The 20,273-nt window shown below is 51.2% G+C and overlaps 1 protein-coding gene across 2 annotated transcripts in view; it reads left to right on the top strand.

Annotated features, from left to right (window-relative positions):
- Positions 1 to 18,967, top strand: part of LOC121303446 (microtubule-actin cross-linking factor 1, isoforms 1/2/3/5-like) — a 69,461-nt gene extending 50,494 nt beyond the window's left edge. For both annotated transcript variants that reach the window (XM_041234161.1, XM_041234160.1), the window contains 16 exons: positions 2,596 to 2,790; positions 3,109 to 3,237; positions 3,374 to 3,517; positions 3,750 to 3,938; positions 4,770 to 4,884; positions 5,015 to 5,175; positions 5,603 to 5,765; positions 5,931 to 6,085; positions 7,786 to 7,860; positions 8,440 to 8,457; positions 9,621 to 9,738; positions 10,846 to 10,878; positions 13,425 to 13,636; positions 17,078 to 17,185; positions 17,648 to 17,759; positions 18,492 to 18,967. In XM_041234161.1, coding sequence (XP_041090095.1) covers positions 2,596 to 2,790; positions 3,109 to 3,237; positions 3,374 to 3,517; positions 3,750 to 3,938; positions 4,770 to 4,884; positions 5,015 to 5,175; positions 5,603 to 5,765; positions 5,931 to 6,085; positions 7,786 to 7,860; positions 8,440 to 8,457; positions 9,621 to 9,738; positions 10,846 to 10,878; positions 13,425 to 13,636; positions 17,078 to 17,185; positions 17,648 to 17,759; positions 18,492 to 18,760 — 2,196 coding nt within the window. In that variant the 3' untranslated portion in view covers positions 18,761 to 18,967. The remainder of the gene's footprint in view (positions 1 to 2,595; positions 2,791 to 3,108; positions 3,238 to 3,373; positions 3,518 to 3,749; positions 3,939 to 4,769; positions 4,885 to 5,014; positions 5,176 to 5,602; positions 5,766 to 5,930; positions 6,086 to 7,785; positions 7,861 to 8,439; positions 8,458 to 9,620; positions 9,739 to 10,845; positions 10,879 to 13,424; positions 13,637 to 17,077; positions 17,186 to 17,647; positions 17,760 to 18,491) is intronic.
- The last annotated feature ends 1,306 nt before the right edge of the window (positions 18,968 to 20,273 follow it).

Genomic DNA, 20,273 nt, shown 5'->3' with positions numbered 1-20,273 from the left:
CGGGTCGCGAGCTGCAGGAGTCCAGCGCCGGGGACGAGGCCAGCCACCTCAAGCAGAGGCTACAGCACCTCAACAGCAGCTGGGAGGCAGTGCTGCTCAGGACTCAGGAGAGGCAGGACCAGCTGGAGGCAGCCCTGCTACAGGTGAGGCCAGGCTCCATCTGTCTCTCTGTGTCCATCTCTCTGTCTCTCTCCCTCTCTGTTTCACAATTCCACCCTCTCTCCATCCATGCCTCCCTCTCTCTGCAGGCTGAAGGTTTCCATGGAGAAGTGGAGGATTTCCTGCAGTGGCTCCGGCGCTGTGAGAGCCAGCTCGCCACCTCCAAGCCCACTGGAGGCCTGCCAGAGACAGCCAGGGAGCAGCTGCAGCAACACATGGTGAGAACAAGCAGGCAGCGATACAAGCAGACAGCGCCACACTGTGATACAGCCAGCTATACAACCTGACGATACAGCCACCCAGCAGTAGAGCTCCACGCTGATCCTCTGTCTCTGTGCCTCTCAGGAGCTGCAGTCCCAGTTCGCTGTCCGGGAGGAGCTGTACCTCTCCCTGCTGGATAAGGGGCACCGCATGCTGCTGAGCAGAGAGGACCCGGGGGCTGGGTCCAACACTGAGCAGAACCTAACCCTGCTGCAGCACAAGTGGGAGGCGCTGCGCAGCAAGGTGGAGGAGAGGAAGGTACGGGCCGGGCATCACAGCGCCCTGTTGTTTGTGTTTTTGGGGTTATTTCTACACTCATCTGTGAGCTGTTACTTTATATCTGACATCTAGTTCTGTCACTGCTTCCTTTTCGTAGTCGAGTGAAGTGAAGTGCGCGGCAGTGTGGAGTGGTAGCAATCTCTTTCCTCACTAGAGCGCTCTGCAGGTCTGTGTTAACACTCCCCCTCTCCCTCGCTCTCACAGGGGAAGCTGGAAGAGGCCCTGTCTCTTGCCACTGGTTTCCAGAGCTCCCTGCAGGACTTCATTAACTGGCTGACACAGGTGGAGCAGGTCCTGAACCTGGCCCAGCCTCCCAGCCTCCTGCTGGACACAGTGCTCTTCCAGATTGACGAACACAAGGTGAGCCTGGAGTCTGACAAGAGCCACCTGGACTGTCAGGGCGTGTGTGTCAACGTCAATAGCTGTGTGATGCCTGGCAAGAGCCATCCAGCCTCTGTCAGCAATTGCGTGTACCTGTCATTAATCCTGTCTCCTCTCTTGTCCTCTCTCCTCTCCTCTCCTGCCTTGCCCCAGGTGTTTGTGAATGAGGTGAACACGCACCGTGATCAGATCCTGGCCCTGGACAAGGCCGGCGTGCAGCTCAAGTTCTCGAGCCAGAAGCAGGACGTGGTGCTCATCAAGAACCTGCTGCTGAGTGTGCAGGGCCGCTGGGAGAAGGTGGTGCAGAGATCCCTGGAGAGGGGCCGGGCGCTGGACGAGGCGCGCAAGAGAGCCAAGCAGGTACAGAGGAGAGGAGGGAGAGAGGGGAGGAGATGGGGGCGGAGGATGCCTTCAGGACAGCCAAGCAGGGAGGGAAGAGAGGGCTGGAAAATGCATGCAGTGGAGCCAAGCAAGAGGGGAAGAAAGTGTTGCAGTGCTGGCAGGACAGGGGGGCACAGCTGCTGTTTTATTTGTGTGTTTCTTGTGTTTTAATTCCTCTTCTCTCTCTCTCTCTGTCTCAGTTCCACGAGGCCTGGAGGAAGCTCAGTGACTGGCTGGATGAGGCAGAGAAGCAGCTCAACTCGGAGCTCGAGATCTCCAACGATCCCGACAAGATCAAACTGCAGCTGAGCCAGCACAAGGTAAACCTGGCACTGATGCACACACAAACGCAGAAGGCTTTTAAAGCCTTTGGATAGGATTTAAACCGTTCTCTCTCTCTCTCTCTCTCTCACCCCCTCCTCTCTCTCTGCAGGAGTTCCAGAAGACCCTCGGAGGGAAGCAGCCCGTGTACGACACCACAGCCCGGTCGGGACGCTCCATGAAGGACAAGGCGAGCCAGCCAGAGGACCGGCAGAGACTGGACAACCTGCTGGGGGAGGTCCGGGACAAGTGGGACACAGTGTGCGGGAAATCAGTGGAGAGGTGAGGACAAGGAGGGGGAGAGCTGGACATGAGGAGGGAGGGGAGACTGTGTGGGAATCAGCAGAGAGGTGAGTACAGGGAGGAGGAGAGCTGGACATGAGGAGGGAGGGAGGGAGACTGTGTGGAATCAGATCTGTGTGTGATCAGACGGTTCATCGCAGTGCGTCTCTGTCACAGACGTGCTTCCTTTGCGTATCCCGCTCCACGTACCCTCCAGTCTCCGCGACGCTCTCAGTAGATATCTCTCTGTGTTCTGGGTCTCTCTCAGGCAGCACAAGCTGGAGGAGGCCCTGTTGTTCTCGGGTCAGTTTGCGGACGCCCTGCAGGCGCTGGTGGACTGGCTGTACCGGGTCGAGCCTCAGCTCAGCGAGGAGCAGCCTGTGCACGGAGATGTGGACCTGGTCAGCAACCTGCTGGACGCACACAAGGTCAGCGCCTGAACCCCTGAACCCCAACACTTCACCCCAATTAATAGGAACCTGTAATCCCTGGACCTCTGCAAAGTTGTGGAACATGATTTCGTTTTTGCAGGTGTTCCAGAAGGAGCTGGGGAAGCGCACAGGCAGCGTCCAGGCTCTGAAGAGATCCGCCAGAGAGCTCATCGACACGGCCAGAGACGACACCACCTGGGTCAAAGTGCAGCTGCAGGAGCTGACCGCCCGCTGGGACGCTGTGTGCAAACTGTCTGTGATCAAGCAGAGCAGGCTGGAGCAGGCTCTCAAACAGGTGAGAGACTGGGAGGGGGGGGAGGGGGAGGGGGAGGGGGGGGGGGGGGGGGCAGTATTAACCCCTCACTCTCTGCCCTGTGAGTGCTGGTACAGTATTAACCCCTCGCTCTCTGCCCTGTGAGTGGTGGTACAGTATTAACCCCTCGCTCTCTGCCCTGTGAGTGGTGGCACAGTATTAACCCCTCGCTCTCTGCCCTGTGAGTGGTGGTACAGTATTAACCCCTCGCTCTCTGCCCTGTGAGTGGTGGTACAGTATTAACCCCTCGCGCTCTGCCCTGTGAGTGGTGGTACAGTATTAACCCCTCGCTCTCCTCAGGCGGAGGAGTTCAGGGCTGCAGTTCAGCAGCTGCTCGAGTGGCTGTCGGAGGCAGAGCAGACCCTGCGGTTCCGAGGGCTCCTTCCAGACGAGAGAGACATGCTGCAGAGCCTCATCGACCTGCACAAGGTGAGAGGCAGCACCCAACACTAGCTTCATAATATAAGCAGTAGCTTTATCATACCCCCCACAGAGCCTTATTGGCCTGTGAATAATAGCAATTAATAAATGCACTAACGTGTGTGTGTGTGTCCATGCCACGCAGGAGTTCATGAAGAACGTCGAGGAGAAACGTGTTGACGTGAACAAGGCTGCCGGGATGGGAGAGGAGATTCTGACAGTGTGCCACCCCGACTGCATCACCACCATCAAACACTGGATCACAATCATCAGAGCTCGCTTTGAAGAGGTGAGGGAGAGGAGAGAGGGGAGAGGGGAGGTACAGACAGTGTGCCATCCGACACCATCACCACCATCTAACACTGAGAGAAGGGAGGGAGGGATAGGGAAGAGAGCATCACTACCCCTGTACAGTATGTGAGATACAAGCTGTAGAGACAGCAGTAGATGTACTCTACCTGCAGGAGAGAGGGCTGGCTGAATCAGTGTGGTTGTCATTGTCCCCTCTCTCCCCCTGCCAGGTCATGACCTGGGCGAAGCAGCACCAGCAGAGACTGGAGACAGCACTGGCTGAACTGGTCAACAACGCAGAGCTACTGGACCAGCTGTTGTCATGGCTACAGTGGGCAGAGACCACCCTGATCCAGAGGGACCAGGAGCCCCTCCCACAGAACATCGAGCTGGTCAAGGAGCGAATCGCAGAGCACCAGGTGGGTGTGATTGGTCAACACTGACTTCACTCTGTCAGAAAGATTTGCCATTTTTAATTTCTTACGTTTCTTTCAGTATTTCTGACTGCATTACCGCGCTGTGTTTCTGACTGCTTTACCGCGCTGTGTTTCTGACTGCATTACCGCGCTGTGTTTCTGACTGCATTACCGCGCTGTGTTTCTGACTGCATTACCGCGCTGTGTTTCTGACTGCATTACCGCGCTGTGTTTCTGACTGCTTTACCGCGCTGTGTTTCTGACTGCTTTACCGCGCTGTGTTTCTGACTGCTTTACCGCGCTGTGTTTCTGACTGCTTTACCGCGCTGTGTTTCTGACTGCATTACCGCGCTGTGTTTCTGACTGCTTTACCGCGCTGTGTTTCTGACTGCTTTACCGCGCTGTGTTTCTGACTGCTTTACCGCGCTGTGTTTCTGACTGCTTTACCGCGCTGTGTTTCTGACTGCTTTACCGCGCTGTGTTTCTGACTGCTTTACCGCGCTGTGTTTCTGACTGCTTTACCGCGCTGTGTTTCTGACTGCATTACCGCGCTGTGTTTCTGACTGCTTTACCGCGCTGTGTTTCTGACTGCTTTACCGCGCTGTGTTTCTGACTGCTTTACCGCGCTGTGTTTCTGACTGCTTTACCGCGCTGTGTTTCTGACTGCATTACCGCGCTGTGTTTCTGACTGCTTTACCGCGCTGTGTTTCTGGTTTTGGTTTCAGTATTTCTGACACTTTGACGCTTTTAAAGTTGCTTTGTGCTAACAGTGTATCCCGGGTCTTCACTGTGCTGTCCTTTCTTTCCTCATTCCCTCTCTCCCCCTCTCGTCAGTCGTTCATGGAGGAGATGACTCGGAAGCAGCCCGACGTTGACAAAGTGACCAAAACATACAAGAGGAAGACAGCGGGACCTTCATCCCTGAGCCTGGCGGAGAAATCCCGCGCTCGTGAGTGCACGCACACGCACACACACACACGCGCACACACGCACACCGCACGCACACACCACCACTCTCTCCTACATCAAAATCATTATCAATCAAGTCTGTAGCCCTCTCTCCCTCTCCCTCTCTGCAGGCAAGGCCCTGTCTCACTCCCCCAGCCCCCTGCAGCTCTCTGCTCAGTCGGAGTTGAAAAGCCCTCGAGTCACTCAGCTCTCGGCTCGCTGGCAGCAGGTGTGGCTCCTTGCCCTGGACCGGCAGCGCAAGCTCAACGACACCCTCGACAGGCTGGAGGAGGTAAGACACCCAGCCAGCGCTGCAGAGATCCAGCCAGGGCCAGGACGGGTTTCTCAAGAACCACTCTGATGGGACGAAATACTGAAGTGGAAATATCAACAGACAATACATTTCAACGACAGACTTGTGCACTTGAAGGCCCCTTTCTTTTCATTCCAGTGATTCAGTGATTGATCCCAGGAAGGACGGGTTCATGTCTGCATTCAGCACTGTTGTGGATGAGATAAAACTTGGTCAGGACGCTCCTTCACGCAAAAGAGCTCAGAAACTGGAGGAATTGCAGTGTATAATCAACAAGCAGACAAACCTGTCTTAGCGTTTATATAAGTGTGGGAGGGCTGAAGTAGATCTGATCTGTGTGTGTGTTTGAAGGGTGTAGTAGATTTGTGTCTGTGTTTGAAGGGTGAAGTGTGTTGTCTCGTTGCAGCTCAAGGAGTTTGCAAACTTTGACTTCGACGTGTGGCGCAAGAAGTACATGCGCTGGATGAACCACAAGAAGTCTCGGGTGATGGACTTCTTCAGACGCATGGACAAGGACCAGGACGGGAAGATCACCAGGCAGGAGTTCATCGACGGGATCCTCGCCTCCAGTAAGACACCCCCAGTACTGGCCATTGTGTTTACTGTTTCTGTGTCAGGGCGTTGAAAGAGCAGAGCCAGTGTAGAAGGAGGGTACATTGGTGAAGTGAGGCTGGCTGTAGCCGAAGCCCCCCCTCTGGTGGCTGTGTGCTGTAACTGCGCTGCTCCTCTCTCAGAGTTCCCCACCAGTAAGCTGGAGATGATGGCGGTAGCGGATATCTTCGACGGCGATGGCGACGGCTACATCGATTACTACGAGTTTGTGGCGGCTCTGCACCCCAACAAGGACGCCTACCGCCCCACCACCGACGCGGACAAGATCGAGGACGAGGTACACACATTACTGGGGCGCGTTACGAGCGAACAACGACACCGCAGAGCCAGTGAAGCACGAGGACACGATGCCATTATCACTGTTGTAATACAGAGTCTTAAATAATCACTATAATAGCAGACCCTGATATCGATGAGATCCAGCCCTCTGAAATGTCTTTATAATATACAGCACTAGACCCTGATATTGATGAGATCCAGCCCTCTGAAATGTCTTTATAATATACAGCACTAGACCCTGATATTGATGAGATCCAGCCCTCTGAAATGTCTTTATAATATACAGCACTAGACCCTGATATTGATGAGATCCAGCCCTCTGAAATGTCTTTATAATATACAGCACTAGACCCTGATATTGATGAGATCCAGCCCTCTGAAATGTCTTTATAATATACAGCACTAGACCCTGATATTGATGAGATCCAGCCCTCTGAAATGTCTTTATAATATACAGCACTAGACCCTGATAGTGATGAGATCCAGCCCTCTGAAATGTCTTTATAATATACAGCACTAGACACTGATATTGATGAGACCCAGCCCTCTGAAATGTCTTTATAATATACAGCACTAGACCCTGATATTGATGAGATCCAGCCCTCTGAAATGTCTTTATAATATACAGCACTAGACCCTGATATTGATGAGATCCAGCCCTCTGAAATGTCTTTATAATATACAGCACTAGACCCTGATATTGATGAGATCCAGCCCTCTGAAATGTCTTTATAATATACAGCACTAGACCCTGATATTGATGAGATCCAGCCCTCTGAAATGTCTTTATAATACACAGCACTAGACCCTGATATTGATGAGATCCAGCCCTCTGAAATGTCTTTATAATATACAGCACTAGACCCTGATATTGATGAGATCCAGCCCTCTGAAATGTCTTTATAATATACAGCACTAGACCCTGATATTGATGAGATCCAGCCCTCTGAAATGTCTTTATAATATACAGCACTAGACCCTGATATTGATGAGATCCAGCCCTCTGAAATGTCTTTATAATATACAGCACTAGACCCTGATATTGATGAGATCCAGCCCTCTGAAATGTCTTTATAATATACAGCACTAGACCCTGATATTGATGAGATCCAGCCCTCTGAAATGTCTTTATAATATACAGCACTAGACCCTGATATCGATGAGATCCAGCCCTCTGAAATGTCTTTATAATATACAGCACTAGACCCTGATATTGATGAGATCCAGCCCTCTGAAATGTCTTTATAATATACAGCACTAGACCCTGATAGTGATGAGATCCAGCCCTCTGAAATGTCTTTATAATATACAGCACTAGACCCTGATATCGATGAGACCCAGCCCTCTGAAATGTCTTTATATATATGAGACCCAGCCCTCTGAAATGTCTTTATAATATAATTAATTCTATATATGTATTGTATACAAATATAGGGTGGAGGTCGAGGCTTATAGTGGAAACTGTTGAGCTGAGAGTTGAGAACGTTATAGTGTCTTGTAAGGAAAGTTTTAAACACACAGTGTGCCTCTGTGTCCTCTCTCTCTCTCTCTCTCTCCCTCGTCCCTGATCACACACAGTGTGCCGTGTGGCACTCTGTCGCTCGTGTCTCTTTCAAAACTAGTCGTTCTGTCACACAGTGTGCAAAGCTGTCTCTCCTCTCTCTCTCTCTCTCTCTCTCTCCTCTCCTCTCTCTGTAGGTGACGAGGCAGGTGGCGCAGTGCAAGTGTGCAAAGCGCTTCCAAGTGGAACAGATCGGAGAGAACAAGTATCGGGTGAGTGAGAGAGGGGGGAGCGAGAGTGAGAGAGGGGGGAGCGAGAGGTGTTTCATCCAGGTGTGTGCTAGGATTACAAGCATGTAAAGTTATTGAGAACTATTAATGCCAGATTACTATCAGTGCTAGATTGTATTAATGGCAGATTACTATCAGTGCTAGATTGTATTAATGGCAGATTACTGTCAGTGCTAGATTGTATTAATGCCAGATTACTATCAGTGCTAGATTGTATTAATGCCAGATTACTATTATTGCTAGATCGCTGTGTGAGATTTAGCAAATGTCACTGAGAGGCTTCTTGTGTAAATGTTTGTCATTTGTTAAGTTTCTTGTAACACAATGACTGAACAGTGTATTTCTAAAGAGACCACACTGACACACACACATTGTTGTATAATGCCCTTCCTTACTCAGACGCTGCTGTGCGCTGTGCTTCACGGTGCGGCGTCTCGGCGTCTCTGTCTCAGCGTCTCGGTGTCTCCGAGTCTCCGTGTGTGGCGTTACTTGCTCCTCCTCCTCAATGTTCTTTCACTCTTGTTTTTCTGTTTTGTTTTGTATGGCTTCTCCTCGGATTAGTTCTTCCTGGGGAATCAGGTAAAGGGCTCTGTGTGTTTTTATCCTCAGGGGTTTTGCTTGATGCTGTTTGGGGTGCAATGGTCTGGATTGCATTATTGGGAGTCGGATAACCAAAGCTTTAAAAAATAGATATTTCAAAATTTAAAATAACAAAAGACGGCGCACACAGTCCCAGGTGACTCTGTGTTGGCATTCACCTGAATTGTTAGTCCATTTATTTTTTTTTGCTTTTGCCTTGACAAATTTTCAAAGCGTTTCCTTCATTCTTAAATTAAATCCTTTTTTTTTAAGAGAAAAAAACTAAATCCATGTTCATTTAGCAAAATGAGATACAAATCACACTGAGAATACACAAGAGGCCTTGAAAAAAAAAAATATATATAGAGAGAGAGAGAGAGAGAGAGAGAGAGAGAGATTTTTTGCTCAAGAGAGACAATTTAACTGTCTGATTTTGTAATAGTAACAGATGTTCCACCTCTTTCTAAAAGTGAATTAAAGGCTGAACGCTTTGAGAATCCGGTCCTGTAGCAGAAGAGGGATGTTTGGACTGTGTTTGAATGTTTAACTCTGTGTGAATCCATGTGGTTTAAGTGTGGAGAGCGGGACGCTTCCCGGGATGGTAACGGTCTTGGGAGCAGCGCAGTTACTCTAGGAAATGCTTTTTAAAATCCATCTCTTTTTAAAGCGTTGGTTCCCATTAGCCTGTTTAACGAATGAATCTCTGATCTAACGTGTGATTCTGATACAATACAAGCATGTTCACAGCAATAACAATATTAATAATATTGATCAGGCAGCTGCTTTGTGCTCATGTGGATTTTGAAATGTGTTTCCTTGATTCATTTTGAACTGTTCTAATACCTATTTGATAATTTAATAATAATACAAAAGGAGGTGCTGGGGTTCGCCCTGGGACTGTTCTTCTCCCGTACTCCTCTTGCCTGGAATGCCGGTGATCTCAATGCATGTTGACTGGTTTTGTTTTTGTTGTAATGAGTAGTATTGAAATGCATGGCTGTGCCGTTCGATCTGCATGTGCACAGTAGGGATGCTGACTGGCTGCCTCTAATCAGGTGTGTTTGGCCCGTAGGGCTGGCGAGCGAAGCCGCGGGGTGTTGGTGTTGGTGTGTGTGTGTGCTTGCTCGGGGGCTCACCCTGCCTCTCTCTTGTCGCTCCCTCAGTTCGGAGACTCTCAGCAGCTACGACTGGTCAGGATCCTGCGCAGCACGGTGATGGTGCGAGTCGGGGGCGGCTGGATGGCTCTCGATGAGTTCTTGGTCAAGAACGACCCCTGCAGAGGTAAGAGAACACTGGGGTGTCTCTGGGCTGTCCTCAGTCCACAGAGGTGCAGGGAACCTGCAGCCGCTCCAGTAATTGCACTGTACCATGAACCCCCCTGCTCGTTCCTGTTAATTTAGTAGGAACTTTCTTCCCTGCTGCTGCCCTGTTTGTTTTGCCCCTGCCACCCCCACCCCCCCCTCCTCGACTGCTTCAAACAGCTTTGCTGGATGAATTGCTGAATCTCTCTGAATGCTGAAGAACAAATCTGTAAGGAGCCAATCAAGGAAGGAAAAAGAAAGAAATAAAGCTGCTGTCCTGTCTCTCTTTCTCTCTCCCATTTGCCAGTTCTTTTGCTCGTCAGACTACAACTGTTTCTCTCTTGCCAGTTCTCTCACTCGTCTGATTACAGCTATGTTTCTCTCTGTCTCTCTCTTTCTGTTTTCTTTCTCTCCAGTTCACTGCCACAGGAATAAAATCCTTCACTCCTGCTTCTCAATTGCAGGCCAGTCTCCCCTCCCTCCCTCGCTCTCTCCCTCCCTCTCCCTCTCTGTCTTGATGTCTCCCTCCCCCTCTAGCTCTCTCTGCCTCGCTGGCTAGATTCTGTATCTGAGTGCTGAGCTGTGCTGAGCTATTGGTTTTATTTATTTATAATGTATTGTTAAACAGTGCACACACACTTTATACAGCACTCCTTGTTACTTTGTGTTGATAAGTGACAGGTTTCTGAGAGTAACTAGCTTCAAGTTATATTAGATCTTTGTAATGTTTTGCTATCCCTTTGCCTTGTCTTCAGTATTTCAGGAATGGGGTGCGCCGGGAGGTTGTGTTTGTGTTTGTTGTTGTCTGGGGCGGGAGGTTGTGTTTGTTGTTGTTGTCTGGGGTGGGCGGGGAGGTTGTGTTTGTTTGCGATTGTTGTTGTCTAGGGTATGAGGTTGTTTGTTTGTGTTTGTTGTTGTCTGGGGCGGGAGGTTGTGTTTGTTGTTGTTGTCTGGGGTGGGCGGGGAGGTTGTGTTTGTTTGCGATTGTTGTTGTCTAGGGTATGAGGTTGTGTTTCTGTGGTGCTGCTCTGTCAGCAGGTATTTCACATGTTTTCCCTCTGTTCTGTTCTGTTTTTCTAAACCCAAGTGACGGTTACTCCAGGCTACTTCCGCTGCAGAGGTACCTATACTAAAAGCTATTAACAGCAGTAGGTGCCTCACACTACCTAGCGCCAAGGGGAGTAGAGGAGAGGAGGGTGTGAAACTGGCAGCATTGTGGCTCCAGTGCGGCCGGTCGTCTGTGCTGAAGACTGCAAGGAAACCAGAGCCAAAATGTCTGCTGCTGTGATGCAGTTTCCTCACCTCTACTCTGTAAACCTTGCTTATAACAGCTCAGCACAGCACAGCGCCCCCTGCGCAGGGTGGCAGGTACTGCACTCGGCATGGCGGCTGCTTCACAGCTCGGGTGTCTCACAGGCTTCAGTTTTGTTACTGCGTTGCTTTCACATGCACACAACACAATTTATTTATTATTATCATTATTATTATTATTATTATTATTATTATTATTATTATTATTATTATGGCTTGTACAGAATAATAAAAAGCTAAATTAAAAAAACAAGCTAAAATAATATTTTTGGATTGATTGTTAATTGAAGTGTTTTTTTTTTCTGTTAATTTGTATGTTGCTGTTGCAGTTGTCCAAGTTGCTCTTGTGGCTGCTTGCATTAACACCCCATTGTCATTGTGGGTAACCCTCGAGGGTCCTTGTGCCTTCTCTTAGCGCCGTGGAGGGTTTGTAAAAGTGCTGACGGGACTTTTAAAGTCCCATTTACCAAAACAAAGAAAAATGTGCTGCTCTTCTCATGTGTGCCTATAAAGGCGTTTCAGTACTGAAAGGGGTAAAGCCGGTCCAGCAGAGCTTGGTCCAAGTTTTCCCGACTGGGTGGTTAGATTCACATTTGAACGCTCTTTCTTTTCCATGCATGTACTTGTGCTGCTGGTAACAGAATAGCGAGCGCATGCCTGCGGCGCGCTGCTGTGTCTGTCTGAGGCTGGGCGCACTGCGGCGCACACTGCGGCGCGCTGCTGTGTCTGAGGCTGCTGCTGTGTCTGAGGCTGGGCGCACCGCGGCGCGCGCTGTGCTGAGGTGCTGCTGTGTCTGAGGCTGGGCGCACCGCGGCGTGCTGCTGTGTCTGTCTGAGGCTGGGCGCACTGCGCGCGCTGCTGTGTCTGTCTGAGGCTGGGCGCACCGCGGCGTGCTGCTGTGTCTGTCTGAGGCTGGGCGCACTGCGGCGCGCTGCTGTGTCTGTCTGAGGCTGGGCGCAGGCTGGGCTGTCTGACTGCGGCGCGCTGCTGTGTCTGTCTGAGGCTGCTGTCTGTCTGAGGCTGGGCGCACTGCGGCGTGCTGCTGTGTCTGTCTGAGGCTGGGCGCACCGCGGCGTGCTGCTGTGTCTGAGGCTGGGCGCACTGCGGCGTGCTGCTGTGTCTGTCTGAGGCTGGGCGCACCGCGGCGTGCTGCTGTGTCTGTCTGAGGCTGGGCGCACCGCGGCGCGCTGCTGTGTCTGTCAGGCTGCGGCGTGCTGCTGTGTCTGTCTGAGGCTGGGCGCACCGCGGCGTGCTGCTGTGTCTGTCTGAGGCTGGGCGCACTGCGGCGTGCTGCTGTGTCTGTCTGAGGCTGGGCGCACTGCGGCGTGCTGCTGTGTCTGTCTGAGGCTGGGCGCACTGCGGCGCGCTGCTGTGTCTGTCTGAGGCTGGTGGAATGACCACAGCGCTGTAACCTCTATAGATATTGCCTTAATAAACACAGTACTGGCAGGTAAAGCTACTAAGGCAGGGATGAAACTCGTACCCAGACCCTGTCTTAGCTCTAGTCTTGGACTCCTTTATAGAATAACACTGGGCAGTCCAAGACTCGTTCTAATAGGGGTCTGTGAAACCAAGCGCAGCTGTTTCATGCAACTGGCACTGCTTTCAAACTAATCTGTGAAGCTCGCCGTAGCTTTGTGTAGCAGACTGACGTTGTTTTAGCGGCTGACCCCCCCCCCCCCCCCCCACCTCCTCTGAGCAGAGAGGTTAACCCCTTCCTGGCTGCTGTCCGCCTGCCTGCCTGCGTGTCTCTGTTTTCAGGGTGCTCGTCTCCTGCGCCTGGCTGAGCGTAACCCTCCTGTGCTGTGCTGCTGCCAGGCTAACACACAAAGCAACTGTTACTGTGCTCTGCACTCGCCTCTCTCGCGTGCGCGCTCTCGTTTTTTTGGTCTAGCAATTTCTCTGTCTTGTTGCCAGACACTAGATGATTTTGACATTCAGTGTGTATATATATATATATATATATATATATATATATATATATATATATATATATATATATATATATATGTATAAAATAATACAGAATGAATATTTCTGTTATGATCGACCTATTTTTAAGTCGCCTTCCATTTCTGTTTTTTCTTTTATTATTATTATTTTTTTTTTCTGTAACTTTTCGTAATTCGCTCTCCATTTTAGTGGAAGAAAACGCAAAACGAGAAATTGGCTAACAGGATTATCTGAATCCTGATTGGTGTAGTTACATCTGTCTATCTGTCTGTCTCTATGTATTTACTTATCCGTGTGTCTGTCAGTCTGTCTGTCTCTCTCTATGTATTTACTTATCTCTGTCTGTCTGTGTGTGTCAGTCTCTATGTATTTACTTATCTCTGTCTGTCTGTATTTCTGTAGCCCGCGGGCGCACCAATCTGGAGCTGCGTGAGAAGTTCATTCTGCCCGAGGGAATGTCGCAGGGCATGGCAGCGTTCCGATCGCGGGGGCGCAAGTCCAAGCCCTCTTCCCGGGCTGCATCTCCCACCCGCTCCAGCTCCAGCGCCAGCCAGAGCAACCACAGCTGCACCTCTGTGCCATCGTCCCCAGCAACGCCCGCCAGCGGGAGCAGGGTAAGTGAACAGACCGTACGAGCAGATATCCGTTCCACGAGAGACCAGAGTGGGACCTTGCATCTTACACTGCACCCTGAGCACAATGTATAGTGATCAGAACCAGCACAGATCTGCAGCATCTTACACTGCACCCTGAGCTCAATGTATAGTGATCAGAACCAGCACAGATCTGCAGCATCTTACACTGCACCCTGAGCTCAATGTATAGTGATCAGAACCAGCACAGATCTGCAGCATCTTACACTGCACCCTGAGCTCAATGTATAGTGATCAGAACCAGCACAGATCTGCAGCATCTTACACTGCACCCTGAGCTCAATGTATAGTGATCAGAACCAGCACAGATCTGCAGCATCTTACACTGCACCCTGAGCTCAATGTATAGTGATCAGAACCAGCACAGATCTGCAGCATCTTACACTGCACCCTGAGCTCAATGTATAGTGATCAGAACCAGCACAGATCTGCAGCATCTTACACTGCACCCTGAGCTCAATGTATAGTGATCAGAGCCAGTTGAAATTCTCCTGCTGGTAAGCCCCCACAGAGAGGGCTGGAGAAAGAGCAAGAGCTCTATTGTATTGAGTGTAAGTTGAGAGAAAGTGAAATGGTGGTTATTTTAAAGGTTTGTTTTGTGCAGCTACTGCAATCAGCTGCCTTGGTGTGTTTGTCACAGTTATTCTTTAAACTGTGCACACAGTCTGCAGCTCGGACACTGGGTACAGGGCTGCATCTCCCACCCGCTCCCAGCGTTTCACATGAGCACCACTGCACTGCACGCAGACACAGTCCTGTGCGTTCAACACCGCAGCGTTTCACATGAGCACCACTGCACTGCACGCAGACACAGTCCTGTGTGCGTTCAACACTGCAGCGTTTCACATGAGCACCACTGCACTGCACGCAGACACAGTCCTGTGCGTTCAACACCGCAGCGTTTCACATGAGCACCACTGCACTGCACGCAGACACAGTCCTGTGCGTTCAACACCGCAGCGTTTCACATGAGCACCACTGCACTGCACGCAGACACAGTCCTGTGCGTTCAACACCGCAGCGTTTCACATGAGCACCACTGCACTGCACGCAGACACAGTCCTGTGCGTTCAACACCGCAGCGTTTCACATGAGCACCACTGCACTGCACGCAGACACAGTCCTGTGCGTTCAACACCGCAGCGTTTCACATGAGCACCACTGCACTGCACGCAGACACAGTCCTGTGCGTTCAACACTGCAGCGTTTCACATGAGCACCACTGCACTGCACGCAGACACAGTCCTGTGTGCGTTCCACACTGCAGCGTTTCACATGAGCACCACTGCACTGCACGCAGACACAGTCCTGTGCGTTCAACACCGCAGCGTTTCACATGAGCAACTGCACTGCACGCAGACACAGTCCTGTGTGCGTTCACATGCAGCGTTTCACATGAGCACTGCACTGCACGCAGACACAGTCCTGTGTGCGTTCCACACTGCAGCGTTTCACATGAGCACCACTGCACTGCACGCAGACACAGTCCTGTGCGTTCAACACTGCAGCGTTTCACATGAGCACCACTGCACTGCACGCAGACACAGTCCTGTGTGCGTTCCACACTGCAGCGTTTCACATGAGCACCACTGCACTGCACGCAGACACAGTCCTGTGTGCGTTCAACACTGCAGCGTTTCACATGAGCACCACTGCACTGCACGCAGACACAGTCCTGTGTGCGTTCAACACTGCAGCGTTTCACATGAGCACCACTGCACTGCACGCAGACACAGTCCTGTGTGCGTTCCACACTGCAGCGTTTCACATGAGCACCACTGCACTGCACGCAGACACAGTCCTGTGCGTTCAACACTGCAGCGTTTCACATGAGCACCACTGCACTGCACGCAGACACAGTCCTGTGTGCGTTCCACACTGCAGCGTTTCACATGAGCACCACTGCACTGCACGCAGACACAGTCCTGTGCGTTCAACACTGCAGCGTTTCACATGAGCACCACTGCACTGCACGCAGACACAGTCCTGTGCGTTCAACACTGCAGCGTTTCACATGAGCACCACTGCACTGCACGCAGACACAGTCCTGTGTGCGTTCCACACTGCAGCGTTTCACACTGTGTGAACCCTTGTTGTGTTGCTCGTTTTTAGTTTGGATTTATTTATTGTATTTCTTTGTGTCTACATTGTGTTTCATGATTTCACTCTCGTGCTGGTTAATCTCTTGATTTGTTTTTTTTCTTTTTGGGGATTTTTTGTTTGTTTTGTTTCATCTGTCCCACCTCATCCCGTCTTCCATTCTGCTACATTCCATCATGTTCAATTCATCCCCTCCTTTTCTTCTCCCTTCTCACTTTACACCCCTCTCCCTCCTCCCCTTACACCCCTCTTCCCCCTCCCCTTACACCCCTCTCCTCTCTCCCTCCTCCCCTTACACCCCTCTCCCCTCTCCCTCCTCCCCTTACACCCCTCTCCCTCCCCCTCCTCCCCTCTCACTCCTCTCCCTCCTCCCCTTACACCCCTCTCCTCCTCTCCCTCCTCCCCTTACACCCCTCTCCTCTCCTCTCCCTCCCTCCCCCTCTCCACCTCTCCCTCCTCCCTCCTCTTACACCCCTCCCCTCTCCCTCCTCCCCTTACACCCCTCTCCTCCTCCCTCCTCTCCCACCTCCTCTCCTCCTCTCCCTCCTCCCCTTACACCCCTCTCCTCCTCTCCCTCCTCACCATACACCCCTCCCCTCCTCTCTCCCTCCTCATTGACGCCCCTCTCACCTCCTCCTCATCCCTCCTCACCCCACCTCTTTGTCCCGGAGGAGGAGAGGGGATGGGAAGTCCTCAACCCTCTCCTCCTCTCCCTCCTCCCCTTACACCCCTCTCCTCCTCTCCCTCCTCACCATACACTCCTCTCCTTCTCTCTCCCTCCTCCCCTTACACCCCTCTCCTCTCTCCCTCCTCCCCTTACACCCCTCTCCCTCCTCCCCTTACACTCCTCTCCCTCCTCCCCTTACACCCCTCTCCTCTCTCCCTCCTCCCCTCACTCCTCTCCCTCCTCACCTTACACTCCCCTCCCCTCTCTCCCTCCTCCAATGTGGGAGAGGAGGAGGTAGTGAGACCACTCTGTGGGGAGAGGGATACTTTCCTCTCCGCCCCTAGGAGAGAGACACCCCTCTCCTCCTCTCCCCTCCCTCCTCACCATACACTCCTCACCTCCTATGTCCCGGAGAGGAGGACAGAGGTCAGAGGAGGGGACGGAGTACACCTCCTCCTCCTCCTCTCCTCCTCTCTCCCTCCTCCCCTTACACCCCTCTCTCCTCTCTCCTAGGAGAGACCCCTCTCCCCTCTCCCCTCCTCTCTACATCCCTCTCCTCTCTCCCTCCTCTCCTTACACCCCTCTCTCTCCTCTCCTCTCCTCCCCCTGCATCACCCCTCCTTTCCATTTCACAGACACCACACACTTACTCTCGTGGTTACGACAAACCCTGGCTGGTTAACAGTAAAAGCTCCACCCCAGTTCAGTGCCAGAGCTGCCCCGACCACCAGCCCCCCTCCGAGGTACAGTATGAGCGCATGGGAGCATCACCACCCAAATATCCAAATACACTGACACACACACACACACACAGGGACGAACAGCATTCAGAACAGGGCACCGTCTGCTGAGCTGAGATTTATATTAATATCATTTGGAAACCAGGACGCAGGCAGAAGGAAGGTTGCAGGAAGATTTGAAAGATTCAGGGACAGTTGAAATACCTGAGAGCCCCTGACGCTCTGTGAGACTCGCAGACAGACTGATTCACTAGTGTACTCTCACCCAGGGACTGATTGCTTCGTCTTTAACTTCGTACAGGACTCAGGGATGCCACTGTGTGAAGGGGACTATACACAGATACATGTGTATTAATATGTATTGCACACAGACACACCCACCCACTCACAATCCAACCAGAACACCCAGCAGTCTCTCTATCCAGACTCGCTAACACTCCCTCTCTCCCTCTAACCCCCCCCTAGGTGACGTCGGGCTCCAAGCTGAAGCGCCCCACTTTCCACTCCAGCCGCGGCTCCCTGACAGGCGAGAACGGGAACCAGGGGACCCCCACGAGTGCCAAATCCAACCGCAGTGGTGAGAGCGCAGGAACCCCCTTGTTATGAACTTCTCGCTTGCATTAAAGATACCGGCTTGTTCAGAGTACTGATCAGAAGAAAAAACTAAACTTTATGCTTTATGTTTGACACTCAGAGTATTTCATCAGAGTTAATACAATGACAGAGGCGTCTGTAAAAGTTTTGTGCACTTCTCCTAGACACTAAGATAATCGCGTGCAAGCAGCCTGCTCTGTACAGCGTGGGTGAATCACAGCTGTAGCGTTACTAACAGGAGCCCTTCGTGCAGCTGCTTCAGAGGAGACACTTCATTATATACACCCTGCATGTAAACCTCTTTCCAGCTGCAGCGGGGAGGGCTGTCATCAGAACCACACAGAGTTTGTTTTGTAAACTCTGCACGCTCGCTTTCAAGAAGCTGCTTTATTTGTCATTGTGTGTGGAAAGCACAGTTATAACCGGCGTGTGTCTGTGTGTCTGCGTGTGTCTGTGTCTGCGTGTGTGTGTGTCTGTCTGTCTGTGTGTGTGTGTCTGTGTGTGTGTGTGTGTGTGTGTGTGTGTCTGTGTGTGTGTGTGTCTGTGTGCCTGCGTGTCTGCGTGTCTGTGTCTGTGTGTGTCTGTGTCTCTGTGTGTCTGTGTCTGTGTGCCTGTGTGTCTGTGTGTCTGTGTGTCTGCGTGTGTCTGTGTGTCTGTGTCTGTCTGCCTGCGTGTCTGTGTCTCTGTGTCTTCATGTCTTTGTTGTTTCCCGTAGAGTCGAAGCGCGCCGGTTCCTCGTTGAGTCGGCCGTCAAGCCGAGCGGGCAGCAAGGCAGGGAGCCGGGCGAGCAGCCGCAGGGGCAGCGACGCCTCGGACTTGGACCTGCTGGAGACACAGTCAGCCTGCTCCGACGTGTCTGAGACCAGCGCCTCAGGGGCGTCCCGCAAGGGGGGCAAGCCCTCCAAGATACCCACCATCTCCAAGAAGACCACCTCACCCTCCTCCTCCACCACCAGCCCCAAGACACCCGGCAACAAGAGATAATGCAGGAGCAGCAGAGCTCCTGGGAGTCGGGACTGCCCTCGACCATCTGCACCAACCAGGAGAGCCAGGGCAGCGATTCATTTATACATGAATACACTGAAACCTCCTGGTCACTTCTGCTGTGAACAAGGGGAGCTCTGAACCCCAGGACTGGGTGCAGCAGCAGCAGCAGCAGGGCTAGTGTGAGTTTCTAACCCTGCTCAAACTCCTGGCTCCTGATCATTGCAATATTAATAATAATAACTTCACTGAGGGGAGCTCTGAACCCCAGGACTGGGTGCAGCAGGGCTGCTGTGAGTTTCTAACACGGACTGGTGGAGAGAGAGAGGCTGTGGATCTCGACAGCACACCCACTTTAAAGAGAAACGGAGAGAGACTCGCATGGGGCGACAGACACCCCAGTGAAGGAAGCCGAGGACTAGACAGGACTGAGCCTGCGCCTCGCTCTGCTGTATTACAAACGCTGACTCAAGACAAAAGCAAACTCCGAAACCTGCTACTGATTTATCCCAATGTGGACTCTGTGTTACTTTAAAGAGAACAAGAATATTGATAATTGTGATCAATGTAGATGCTGCCTTACTTGTTTCTTTATTCATTATTATTATTATTATTATTATTATTATTATTATTATTATTTTTGTCTCCTTGTGAATATTTCTGTAGATAAGTAAAGCAAGTGCTTCTGTCGGCTTCCCTCGTGGGGTCTCGCACCTTCCCTCCTCCTCCTCTCTTTCCACTGCTGTACAAAAAAACAGAAACGCACGTGCGAATACAGGAAGACAGAGTACAAACCCAGGAGGAGGGCTTATTCACAGGTATTACTGGAGACAGAACCTGTGTGTGTGTCTGTGAGTCACGCAGCAGTCACAAGGACAGCGCTGCTCACTGACTTGCCTGCCTGTGTTTCTTTTTAATTGAACACACGTTATATATCTGAATAATATAGCAGGTATTTAAGGATCCGTGCCCTGGGGACTGCACACACATGGCAGGACCCCTGTAGTGTGTTCGCGTGTGTCTCCATCGAAGAGGAGAGGTGAGGAGACTTTGCACAGGCTGAGTCCACTGGAAGTCTAGTATTGTTTTTATTTAAGAAGGAATAATAATAATTAAAAGGACTTTGAACTCTGCTCTAAAGTGCTGAACTGTTCCCTGTTAAATGTTACCTCTCTTTTTTCGATGATGTCACTGTAAACATGATCATTTAACCCTTGATGTTTTTCTGCACCCCCCCCACCGTGTTACTGAATTGGAGCAGCAAAAGCAGTAAGACTTGCAGTGATGTCACACATACACCATGATGTCATACACACACCCCGTGATGTCATACCATACCAAGAACTCAAAACGATTTAATATCCTGAGTACTCTACCCAGTGACCCTGCTGCAAGGACAAATCGCAGAGAAAAAACAACTCTTACCCACACAGTGTGCGTGTGCGTGTTGATTAGTTCAAGCAGTTCTGTTTAAATTATTAACCCCTTCCTGGAGGTATTTTGTTACACAGAG

Source organism: Polyodon spathula, chromosome 32 (assembly GCF_017654505.1).
Source record: "Polyodon spathula isolate WHYD16114869_AA chromosome 32, ASM1765450v1, whole genome shotgun sequence".
NCBI classification, from domain to species: domain Eukaryota; kingdom Metazoa; phylum Chordata; class Actinopteri; order Acipenseriformes; family Polyodontidae; genus Polyodon; species Polyodon spathula.
The sequence above is the reverse complement of the archived record's forward strand: the minus strand, read 5'-3'. Positions and strand labels throughout refer to the sequence as shown.